This window comes from Anoplopoma fimbria, chromosome 17 (assembly GCF_027596085.1).
Source record: "Anoplopoma fimbria isolate UVic2021 breed Golden Eagle Sablefish chromosome 17, Afim_UVic_2022, whole genome shotgun sequence".
In the NCBI taxonomy this organism is placed as follows: domain Eukaryota; kingdom Metazoa; phylum Chordata; class Actinopteri; order Perciformes; family Anoplopomatidae; genus Anoplopoma; species Anoplopoma fimbria.
This window is the reverse complement of record NC_072465.1, coordinates 21383203-21395808: the sequence shown is the minus strand read 5'-3', so window position 1 is coordinate 21395808 and position 12606 is coordinate 21383203. Positions and strand designations below refer to the sequence as shown.

Genomic DNA, 12606 nt, shown 5'->3' with positions numbered 1-12606 from the left:
GTCTGACAGTTTTATAGTTTTGTTGTTAATTTATATTTATCTGCGCACATTAGTTAATTGAATAGGTGGTTTAATGAAAAATAATGCATCAATAGGAGGAAAAACATAAGCTCATGTAGGTTTTTTTTGTTTGGTTTTTTTGGTAGACCTCTTGTAAGTCACCATAGAAAGTCGTTATCTTTGAGCAGGAGACAGCCGCATTCTCTAACAGCCCTTTGGTTGGTTTTATATATTTCAGTAGCATTTTATTCAAAGCACATAATTGGCTTTTTGTGGCCCCATCATTTTTGGAGCACCAAGATTTATTTTCTGATGTGAATGGATGTTTTTTTGAAGATGATAAATGAAACAAACCCTACAGGAGTGAATGTGATCGGCTCAAAAAGACAAGTTGGACGCGTGTTTGTTCTGAATGTTTGGCCTCACAAGGATGACTCCAAATTGGTAATGAATTGCAGTAAATATATATTTAACATCCGTCTTAAACTTAAATTCATTAAGACCATATATGTATCATAAATACTTTTAATTTAAAGTAAGTTGGAAATCATAGCCCTATAGTTATATGCAGTTGAACTGTCCGATTATGTTTTGCTCAAGAAACTAAAAAAATCGAACAGCTTTTCCAACTTATAGATCCATATATATTTGAAATAGTAATAAAATAAGTTGGGTTTTTTTTTTTTTAGAGAATCTGAGTACAGGCCAAAGACACAGCTGGTCTCTTTCATTATAACTCCTTATTACTTAAAACTATATTGTTTGGTGAGACTTTATTTCACAGCAGGTGTCCGGGCTGCAGATCAGAAAGGTAAGATAATTTTCTCAGAACAAGATCTGTAAGCTACATTCTCAACCACACCGAAGACACCTTGATCTGTTCATTAGTTTAATCTTAAGTATTTGGGAGATCAGATAACAACAGCCATTTTAGGCCTTAAAAAGCTTCAGTGGCTTTTGAAAGCAGATTCTTTTGGTCGGACCGCCTCAGGCGACGTGGCTTTGGGGGTGGAATTACCTCATCTTGAAATGTCACCTTATTTTCACCTTTTCTTACACGTTACCCTCTGAAACATTGTTTCTTTTTAGTCAACAATAGCACATGATTATAAGATTAACAATAAGTCTACGTTGGTTAAAATATAGTTCTAATCTGGAATTAAAGAAAAAAAAAAAAGTTTAAAAATAAATGTGTGTGCTCCCCTTTCTCACCTTAATCAATGTTAATAAACACCCTGTTTTATATATATATATATAAAAAAAAACACATCTTAACTGCGTGTTCTCATCGAGAAACTATAGATCTGTTGTTTTGATTCATCGCACTCAGGTGTAGTACACTGGATGGCGCATGCGCAGTGCGCGGCTGTCAGGTGAAGTCGGCTTCGTGATCCTCTGATGGTTTCAGTCGTTCGTCTCAGTGGGGTTGCTGTGACTTGAGCCTTGCGGATGTCTTTGCTGGAGAGGATAGACTGGAGGGTGAGTTCTTTCTCTCTTACAGCTGACTTACTTTAACCCAGCCGCCATCATGTTTATCGCTTTTGCTGCTGAGCCTGTATTTGTTTTACTACTTTCCACCATAATCACCTGTTTGTAGTCGCGCCGTGTGAATAACCCGTGATTAATGTCATAAGGCCAGGGCTTTACTCTCTCAACTGGATTACAAAGCAATAATGCTGTTTTCTTGAAACAGAAATAGACTTTTGAATGAATAGTTAGCCATATTTTTTTGCTCTTTCATGATTTCAACAACCACAGCAGATTTTATATTTTATTTTATTGAATTATATGCATATGCGAGTTTTTGAAAGGAACAGATGGATATCATAAGGGATTCAAACGCAGTTACTCAGTAGGATACCACTGAGTAATGCAAACATACTTAATATACTTATCGTATTATAGGTCATAATGTACAGTATATGAATATAACCTGCATATCATATATGCCCTTTATTATGGACTCTGTGGTGTTTGGTTTTCAGGCTGAATTTGGGATTTCAATGTGATTTCTTGTGAATAGACACATCATAAGTCAGCCTTAAAACATCATTCATGATATATTCTAGAGGCCTTTCCCTAAAGCAAGCCAACTGAAAAATCACTAAGCAGAACTTATTGATTTGCGTGACATTTTTTCTTTATGTGTTATCCATTTAAGCTTTACACCTGACATCAGCTGAGCCGGTTGTCATGTTATTAAAATGACAAGCTGAGCATCAGATTTGTTCAAAAACATCACCGTCAGGCCAAGCGTGACTAAACTCCCTGTAGGTCTGCTCTGTGTCTCTGCCGACGTAAAACAACATTTAATCAGCAAGCATTTCACTTCTGCTTCGCATCACAACAAGCCAGGGACCAAAAGACGCAAAAAAAAAAAGAAAAAAGAAAAGATAATCCTCAGCAGTCCACGTCCTGTTGTCCCCATGCACAGCCGACCAGCACAGCCTGGGAGCCCGGACGCCACATGCTGTTACCCTGAAATACAAAGGTCTGTCCATTAATCTCACAAATTATAATCTGACATTTAGAATTTGTCAATTGATACAAAACCAGTTAATGGAATTAGTCCAAATAACGCACATAGAGCCAATACAGTTGAGGGAGTTAATATTGTATAATGATTTTTAAAAGGTCAAACGGGCTAAAATAAAATATTCTAAACGTAACAAAATAATGGACGGTTAGGTCGTTATACATAAAAAAAAAGAAGAAAAACAAACATCTTTTGTTCTCACCTTTTGGGGTTTTGACGCATATCTAAGCTTCAAAGCAGCCTTGTTTTAGACATCACAAAGCTCTGCCAAAAATGTAAATGAAGTGTAGAAAGAGTTGTTTGTTGAGATCCTTTGAGCTTTAGAGTTTTTTTCAGAGAATGATGCTGCTAAACCCCTCGGGCTTATTGCGGTTTGAAACAAGCACTTAGCCACCACTGTGAAACACTGACAGCACAAAATCATGAGTTTATTTGAATGACTATTATTCTAATCATGCATTTAAATCACAGCGTTGTATTAACTTGATATATTGCTGATTTGCAACAACAAAAAAAAAATGAACCAAAGTGATTTCGAGTTGGTTAAACACCATGAGCACAAGGATTTAGTTATGTAAAGTGTTGTACAGTAGTAGGCTATTATTTACTATACTGATTACATTATAAGCGACTACCACCACTGCATTACTACTACTACTACTACTAATAATAATAATAATAATAATAATAATAATAATAATAGAACAGGAATGGATTTATGATCAGTTTAGTGGGCCTTCTTGGCATGATTCATTTCATGTAAAATTCCTCAAATAATTGCAGGTATTTATATTGATATATCTTGATTTAACCATCATTAATACAATCACTAGGTTCTGTAAACATAGAAACTCTGAACACACATAGGCCTATTTTTTTATTTTTTCATATCATAATAGACAGAACATACCGCATCACTTATATTGTCAAATTAAGAACACCATCACAATTCTAGAACATCTCGAACCGAGCACTGTGATTGGCCGAGGGGCATTCCTGAGCGTCATAACTTCTCTGTAACCTAGCAACCCTACCCTGCAACACTACTTAATCCAAATTGTGTTAGTTCTGACAAAAAAAAAAAAAAAAAAAAGTGTGGCAATCGTAACTAAAGCTTGTTATTACTCAGCAAACAGTGGAAACATTTATTCTTTTTTTGTTTGTTTTGTTTTTGGAATGATTGGAAGGATATTTTAAACTGTAATCTCGAATATATTAAACAATTATTGTTTTCGTAGTAATTTGCCTCTGCACTGTACTTTTGCTCTGGTTTATGCTTTAAGATGCTTGTTTAAGAAAGGAGATGCACTTATGACTTCTGGTGACTAGTAGTTCTCTTGAATACCTATGTTGAATACACTTCCTGTAAGTCGCTTTGGATAAAAGCGTCTGCTAAATGACTGTAATGTAATGTAATGTAATGTAATGTAATATCCTCGTTAATCATCATCTCAATTTGCTATTAGAAAGTCTTTATAATCAATATAATCCTAAACTGAGTCTAAAGCCCTGGCTTCCAGTTAGTGATGGGGCTTGAGGTAATAAAAACACACTAGAAGGTGGTGAGAGACCGTAAGCCAAGAAAAAAAAAAAAGTTTCCTCTAGTAAAGTCAATGAGTTTGCATGTCTGACTTTGTACAGACGGACAGACTTCTGATTGGCCCGCTGACCCGCCAATCAGCACTATGTATTCTCCTCTTTCAATGACGTCATCGCGCAGGGGTGACGCCCCCCTCGGAGCCCTTCAGCGCACAGACCATTAAGACTGTGATCACTTTTCTGTCCATAAGAGGGAGTCAAGTTTCTTATATGCGCCGTGTTGGCCCACTCCCACAGCAGAACTACACAACACATTGGCCGGACAAGGGGGGGGGGATATTTTTTTTTTGCTTGACAACGATTATTTTTTTTCCCCCATAGTGGCTGTTGGAAAAGTCATATCTGTGGTCGGATAGTCAGTCGGTCGGTCAGTCCGCCCCTTCAGCCTTCACTCACAAGTTCGCGTCTTCGCAGCAGCTGAAGGAAAAAAAAAAAAAAAAAAGGTGGTTCATGATCACCAGGAAGCTTTTGATTTTTTTCTTCCTACCTGGATTAAACTCGCAGGCGACAAGATTATCATTTTTTTTTTTTTTTTTTTTTTATTTCCTCTTCTTTGTAACAGAGAAGCTTTTTTTCTCTCTTTTCTCTGTCATAATGTTGTGGAAATTAGCCGACAACGTGAAGTACGAGGATGACTGCGAGGTGAGTTTCGATTGTTACAAAACCAGGGATACGTGCCTTTTGATTGACATCCAACTAAAGTTTGCCATTCAACGACCAAGAGTGACTTTTGGTAGATTTTCTTTCTTTTTTTTTTTTTTAATGATCATATGCTGATGTGAATGATAAGATGAACGAAGATAAAATGATGGAAAACATAAACGATCAGCATTACAGGCGAGAACAGGAGGACAAAAACGGCAAAAAAAAAGAGTAAATTTTGAAGAAAGCTGAGACGCCAGCTGCAAAAGCAAAAGCAAAACAACAAACATTCAGAATAAATTAACAATAATTATTTCGATGACGGCAATAACAGTAATACTAGTAATACTAATGCTTATAATAATAATAATAATAATAATAATAATAATAATAATAATAATAATAAAACATATATTTTCCAAAAGTAGCAAAGGCTTATTTATCACGCTATTATTTTTGGTCATTTACCAACACGGGAGAACATTGATATATAATTAAATTCAATAATTCAAAAACAAAATAGAATTAAAATAATAAAGTAGCCTTCTATACGCTAATACGCTAATAATAATAATAATAATAATAATAATAATAATAATAATAATAATAATAATAATAATACAATAATCGTCCATTTTAAATGCAATGACTCCATATATATATATATATACACACACGCTCCTGTCCAAACCATTATGATATCTTTAGCAGACATCATGCCAGAGGGTAACAGACACCTGATTCCCTTGAGGGACACATGTCACCCCTCCCTGCCACCTTGTCGTCAGCTCTTTCGGTTGACCTCTCTCTCTCTCTCTCTCTCTCTTCCGTCCCTCAGGAAAGGCACGACGGTAACAGCAATGGGAACCCCCGGCTGCCTCACCTGCCAGCGGTCAGTCAGCACCTCTACAGCCCGTCTCCCTCCCTCTCACACTCGGCCAGCTCGGACTTCCAGCCCCCGTACTTCCCTCCTCCCTACCAGCCCATCTCCTACCCGCAGTCCAGCGACCCCTACTCCCACCTCGGGGACCCTTTCAACATCAACTCCTTACACCAGTCGCCGTCGTCGAACCAGCAGCAGTGGCCCGGTCGGCAGGGCCAGGATGGGCTCGGTGCTCACGGAAGGAGCGGACTGGCGAGTCAAATCCTGGGCCTGGAGGGCTCGTCCGGGGTGAGGAGGGAAGGCTTCCGCCGGCCAGAGCTGCTTCCCCCGCACGTACACAGCATAGAGTCGTCGGTTATTGGTGACAGCATGGGGATGCACGACATGGGGCACGGACTGGAGGATGTTCAAGTGAGTGAATATAATGGATGAGTACTTCAGAGAGTGCACTTTAGAGGATAAGGTGTAGTGGAGGTCACTGAGACGTGTGTGTGTGTGTGTGTGTGTGTGTGTGTGTGTGTGTGTGTGTGTGTGTGTGTGTGTGTGCATGTGTTTGAGTTTACTTGCTGAAACAGGTAGCCAAATACCATGATACATTTAAGGATACAGTTTACAAATGAAACTAAAGTGAATTACAGATGAAACTAAAGTGAATTACTTAGGTAATTTTATATCAAAAAGGGACATTATAATGATCACAGAAGGGGTTAGAAATACAACCAAAGGTCACCACTTCTATACAGTATTAATATAGCTGCCTTTCCAGTTATAGCTATATTCATTCTTTGTTTTTGCAGGAAAGAGGAAAGATAGAGAGTACTTTTGATAGACATTGAATATTTTGACAGGAATGAATTTAAGCTTGCTATGTCTCTATAACTGGTGTGTCTTTTTTAAACACTACTCACAATTGCTTAATTCCGCTTCTGTTTGTTTTGTTTTTTTTCATCAGCATGTAGATGACCACAGTGTTATTATGGCAGACCAGACAGTCATCAAAAAAGGTGAGTTTATTGCATATTTTTGACTAATCTAATCTTCATTTAAAAACAAAGATATTGTTCTCTTAATTTGAAAAGAAAAAAGGAACTAACATGTTTTTTTTTGAAAATGCTGCCTGGGGTACATGTGTCTTTGTATAACCAAATAAATATGCAGTAATTACTGGAAAGGGCTGGAAATTTACTGTAAGGAGCATATTTTTTTCACTCTCTACATACTTGGAATTGTCATAACAATTACTATAGTGGCATGTCAGGGCACTCAGTGCAGCAAAAAGAGGAGTGTTGTATTTGTACTTGCACTGCATACACTGATAATCCTCATAGCCATGAGATGCACTTATCTAAGCTGGCTGTGATCCTTAGCCTATTCTGTTGGTGAAGGTGCTTGAATGGATGCCCAGTGGGAAAGAACTGATCCCTTTCAAAAACGACAGTCTATAGCTGACAAGACATGAAAATTGAGCAATCTCACAAACTCGGCATTGACTGTGAGAGAAGAGGAACGCTTTGGATCATCTTTAGGCTGGTTAAGCTTGCAATTGCAGCTCTTTTCAGTTCACGTTAACAGGAAATTATGACTTGATCTTGAAGCAGTGTTTGGCTCTGCAGAACCAGCTTTTAGGCGGGGTGTGGCATTAGGCTCGCATGTGAAGGACAGTTTAGTTATTTGTCGGGACATGAACTGTTTTGAAGGAGAACTCATTCCTGCTGTTTTGTCACCAGGGCTTCATTAAACAGACTTTGAGTCAGAGATCAGCTGGAGCAACATATTATTCTACTGCTTAGCTTTTTATATTTAATTGAACCATGCACAGGCAGATAGATAGATAGATAGATAGATAGATAGATAGATAGATAGATAGATAGATAGATAGATAGATAGATAGATAGATAGATAGATAGATAGATAGATATCTGCAAAAATCTATAAATTAATTATATTAAATTTAAACAAATAAATACAGGTTTTACCTTTCATTTAAAATGTAAACCTCATGCTTTAGTTTCTCACTATCTTGCCTGACCAATATCACAGCCGTTGGGGGGTAAATACGGTGACATTTATGTGATATTATACAGTGAACAATAGTGAATAAAATGTTGTTTTTTTCGAAAGCATTATAGCAAATATTGTTTCAATATGAGAACTCTAGTTACAAGCAGAAAGCCATTTGCACAGCGCAGTGAATCAACTAATCTCCATTTGCCACGGAAATAAGTGATGGCTCTCATTATGACGTTCCCATGCTCAAGGGCACGCTATGGGCGATCTAGGTTCTCCAAATGTAAACAACGGCATGTCCCTCCCAGCCATGTGCCCCAGAGGAGCCGTAAAGCACCCATGTGACTCTGTGATTTTTGTCTCAGTATTAGGACTACGAGGTGGCAGGAACCTTGATCGCTTACAGAGGACTTATTATCAGGGGGGAATTCTTGCGGGTGAGGATGAAGATAGCTATGTTCTGTAGTTGTGCTGTACTGTTTTGTTTGTCCGATGACTGTAAATACTTTTGTGGGGGGGGGGGGTTAAAAACTTCGTCAAACTTTAGGACAAGCAAAAAAAACACACACATTGTCTACTTAGAGCCTTTGAGACCAAGTTATAAACAGAACTGAGGTGTATCTGTGGCTTAGACGGGGGGCTGTATGTTTGTACCTGTTTGTGGATTGTGTTTGGCATGAGGGCATTTTTAGATGTTCAACCAATCAGGCAACCAATGTTTGGAAAACCACACAGTGTTTCCAAAGTTTTTTTTCTACAGCAGACACTGGTTCTGTCAGTCGTGCAGAGCTGCATACACACTCTTCCTTGTGATTACATAGAAGAAAACACAGATTCCCTGTTTTGTACAGGAGGATTAGGATGGTTAGAGCTTATGTACATACACAGGAAAAGTGCATATATAAACAAATTATTTCGCATAACCAGGATCTTTCCTTTGTTGTTCTTCACTGTTCAGCTTACCAACATTTTTTTTCCCCCTCAATCTGCAGGGCCTGTCACTCTACCCAAAGGCAACGTGCTGGGTCTTCCTTTCCAAAAAGAGTCCCTGCTGGGCATGGTTTCAAACCCCACAGAGGTCTTCTGCTCCGTACCGGGCCGCCTTTCCTTGCTTAGCTCCACTTCCAAGTACAAGGTCACCGTTGCCGAGGTCCAGAGACGTCTGTCGCCCCCTGAGTGCCTCAACGCATCGCTCCTGGGAGGTGTTTTACGCAGGTCAGAGTTTAGACTCATTCAACATGACAGCAAGTTGGATTTGATAATATTTCCCTGTTGCTGTTTGTAAAAGTCTTCAACATAACACAGGAATACAGTAGCACAGTTTTTAAATAAAAACAAAGAATCTAATTTAAACTTAAATTTAAATTCATTTTCTTGTTTTTTTTTTATCAATTTCTCTATTACCTACATGCTTGTTAAGGTTTTCTGATCGCCTCCGATAGGAATATTGATCAAACTGAGGAGAAACAGCTCACTAGATCTGTAGACTTAAGCTCGGCAGCCCATGGGAAAATGTTTCCAAAAGCACAGCTTGGTTCAGTTGCTCTGGCTCATCATTTTTTTTTTTTTTTTTTTTTTTTTTTTGCGTACATTTCGTGACATTCTTTGTGTGGTCTGCAATTTTGGTTCTCTGCTTCCACTGGGGATAGGTTACATCAACACAGTTATTAACAATCGTAAGACTCTGTGGGTGTGTGCATTTGGGTGTTTGTCGGGGGTTGCAGCATGGGTAGGTTTATCCGTGACAGCGCAGTTGACCTTATGGCACATATGTTAGTGTGGCAGTCTGTTGAGGGACTGTGAGTTTACTGTACGTACACAACACCCCTGACCGGAGCATTTTGTGCTTGGAGTGCACGTTTGCCACTTCCCATGTGCCTGTGTTAATGCTGACATGCACACACACACACACACACACACACACACACTGACAATCACATTTTTAAGTAGGTCATATAGCACTAGGAGGGGGATCGTTAGCAGAGGGGGTGGGGGCCCACGTACACACATGCCTCCCTAAAGATGCTCCCTCTCTCACCCGCCATGGAGAGGGAGAGCTTGCCCTCCAGTCATGCGTAAAACCGAATCGGCCATTGCGAGTGGGGAGTATAAGTGTTTCTGCGTGTGCGAGTGATTTCTCCGCTACGCTTTTTGAGAGGAAGCATCAATCGTGTTAGTTGTTTTTTGGGTCAGGAGAGCCTGTTTGTGTGATTTATTTGTTATCAAGAGTGCACAATGAGAACTTCTGCAAGAGTGAGTGCAAGACCTCCTCTGACAGGTTGTGTCTGCAGTACGTTCTGCAATCTCTGGATCTTAGCTTAGAGCACAATAATCACACAAATCTGTTCCTAATTTAATGCCCAATTTAAGCAGATACCAATCAACGAAAAATAATGTGTGAGGAGATTGACAAATGCATTATTCATTTCGTAATCATCCATTAACAGGTTTCTGTTGACAATAACATTTATATTAAATATATAATATGTATTTTTGTGTTCTGATTCTGCAGAGCCAAGTCAAAAAATGGAGGTCGCTCCCTGAGAGAAAAGCTGGATAAGATCGGGCTCAACCTGCCTGCAGGAAGAAGGAAGGCAGCCAATGTCACACTACTTACCTCACTAGTCGAAGGTATGACATGTCTCTCAGTAGTGCATGACACCTACGCAGGTGTAATGCTGCTGTATGTGAGTGAGAACGTCAATTTATGTGTGTTCAAAGTACCGCACAACACTCAAGCCATTCTCCCAACACTTTTCATTGTTGAAATACTTGATGACATAAAGGCAATGTGAGGAACTTTGTTTCATTTGCACGGCTTTCAGCTGCATGTTAGCTCTACTTTTATTTCCCACGTCAATTCTGTCAAGCTAATTCGTCCTTGAACTATTAAAGATAAAAATCCTTTTCAACTCCGTCTTTGATATTCTTAGCTAAGTGTCTCCACAACACAAATGGTGCAGCGAAAACTTTTCAGCACCAACTTTACTATTGTTACTGTAATATTATTTTGTATTACACTGTACAAGTTACTAAAAGCTAAACATTGTCTGACCCCAGATTCTCAATTATTTAACATCAGGGAGTTAGGAAGTTATAAAGATGACACAACGCAGCACCTTCACCTTTCCTTGTCAGAGCCTTTAATTCTAAAACATCAGTTATAGCCAGACAGTGACACCTCACCATGAAAACGGTATCACTTTAATCACATCTACCTGCTGTGGGCTAAGGTAGACTTTTTTTTTCACCTTCTTGCTCCCTACACGCCTAATTCTTATAAATGGGCTGATGATTCTGTGCAGGAGAATGACTGGAGGCTTGTGTTATTTAGAGACCTTCAAAGCTGAATTAAGCCTTGTTATCTTGTGTTCGACTCGCCAGGAGGGCCTGCTGACCTTAAAGATTGTGCTTCTGAATAGCTGCCCGCATCCTCAAGTGATGTGCGTGTCTATCAATAAGCGGTGCTGTGGGCGCCGTGGGCACTCTCTGCTAGCATTTATCCACATAAGCCCATTATGACCATGCAAGTCAAACCACCCTCAAGACGGAAATATATTCATCTCACTAGCTCTTCTTCCCTGAAGCTAGAGGACTGAGCGCAGCTGATTATTCTGTAGTTGAACTTCTTCACTTCATGTGCCTTGATGCTTGTGTGTATCAGGTCCAAAACGGGGCTGCTCGTATAACGCTCTAAATTGATAAATTGCTGAAGCCGGCCAGCTTACCATTTGATCTTTGCCCAGTGCACCCGAGGACATGCAGTGATAATGCCTGTGTAAATAATAATAATCTTTATTTCGGTCCTGGTTTGAGACCAAGAGCCAAGTGTCAACTTCAGGCCTGTCTTGGGTTTAGAGGCTATTTTTTTCCTTTTCTCTTACATGGTTTGTTTTTTCTTCTCTTAGGTGAAGCTGTTCATTTAGCAAGAGACTTTGGTTACGTGTGTGAGACAGAGTTCCCTGCAAAGGCAATTGCTGAATACCTGGGCAGGCCGCACGTGGAACGCAACGAGGTTAACTCTCGCAAGAACATGCTCCTTGCTGCCAAGTAAGTTTATCTCTTCACGGTTGCCTATAATTTGCATATAAATACACCTCTAGCAAAGTAGGATGTACCTTAACAAGAACTTTTTCAAATTCTTATGTTGGTGTTGAAGCATTTATTGATTACAGGAGAATATTGCAGCCTTCATTTCCTGCAGACTTCATTTTCCTGCTAATGTAAGTATATTCCCTCTTCCTAAATGATTCTGTTTTTTCTACCTACAGGCAAATCTGCAAGGAATTCACTGACCTGCTAACTCAGGACCGTTCACCTCTGGGAAACTCTCGGCCGGCCCCAATCATGGAGCCTGGAATCCAAGGCTGCCTGACCCACTTCAGCCTCATCACTCATGGCTTTGGCTCTCCTGCCATCTGCGCCGCCATGACCTCGCTTCAGAACTACCTGAACGAGGCGCTCAAACAAGTGGACAAGATGTACCTGAGCTCTGGTAGCGACACCCAGGGATCCTCAGACAGTGGAAGCAAATCTGCAGACAAAATGGACAAGCACAGGAAATGAGAGCTCGGAGGAGAATCCTTATGAACTTAAGAACCCCAGATTCCCTTAATCTTGCCGCCCTGTCTGCCCTTTTTGGACTTTTTTAAAAATCAATATTGATTGATGAGTATTGTCATTTTGAGAGCTGAATTTGTATGTGTGTGTGTGTGTGTGTGTGTGTGTGTGTGTGTGTGTGTGTGTGTGTGTGTGTGTGTACTTGCACTGTTGAATTTAGAAGTGGATGATTTCTAAGAACTTGTCACAGTTGGCTGCAAATCAGCACTGATGGTGAACGCCTGTGTGAACTGGTCCGAATGGGAGCCCATATCATACTAACCACTATGCAGTTCCATATAGTTGCCAATGTCCTGATGCTACAACTATCGGATCTGCT

The 12606-nt window shown here is 39.7% G+C and overlaps 1 protein-coding gene across 3 annotated transcripts; it reads left to right on the top strand.

Moving 5' to 3' along the window:
* Nucleotides 1–1430: 1430 nt before the first annotated feature.
* tfap2c (transcription factor AP-2 gamma (activating enhancer binding protein 2 gamma)) lies at nucleotides 1431–12296 on the top strand. 3 transcript variants are annotated; one of them, XM_054617393.1, is made up of 8 exons: nucleotides 4730–4777; nucleotides 5616–6071; nucleotides 6613–6664; nucleotides 8033–8104; nucleotides 8660–8882; nucleotides 10180–10298; nucleotides 11576–11717; nucleotides 11939–12296. In XM_054617393.1, the coding sequence occupies exons 1-8, from the start codon at nucleotides 4730–4732 to the stop codon at nucleotides 12231–12233; spliced, it is 1407 nt and encodes a 468-aa protein (XP_054473368.1). In that variant the 3' UTR covers nucleotides 12234–12296. The 3 variants fall into 3 exon arrangements, with proteins under 3 accessions (XP_054473370.1, XP_054473368.1, XP_054473369.1); XM_054617395.1 differs by lacking the exons at nucleotides 4730–4777; nucleotides 8033–8104 and adding an exon at nucleotides 1431–1479; XM_054617394.1 differs by lacking the exon at nucleotides 8033–8104.
* Nucleotides 12297–12606: the final 310 nt, after the last annotated feature.

What these genes read in the sequence shown, in the direction of transcription:
- tfap2c (XM_054617393.1), top strand. Translation starts at nt 4,730, where the DNA reads ATGTTGTGGAAATTAGCCGACAACGTGAAGTACGAGGATGACTGCGAG. An exon ending in AGTACGAGGATGACTGCGAG is followed by an intron (nt 4,778 to 5,615) that starts GTGAGTTTCGAT and finishes TCCGTCCCTCAG; the next exon opens with GAAAGGCACGACGGTAACAG. An exon ending in ACTTACCTCACTAGTCGAAG is followed by an intron (nt 10,299 to 11,575) that starts GTATGACATGTC and finishes TTCTTCTCTTAG; the next exon opens with GTGAAGCTGTTCATTTAGCA.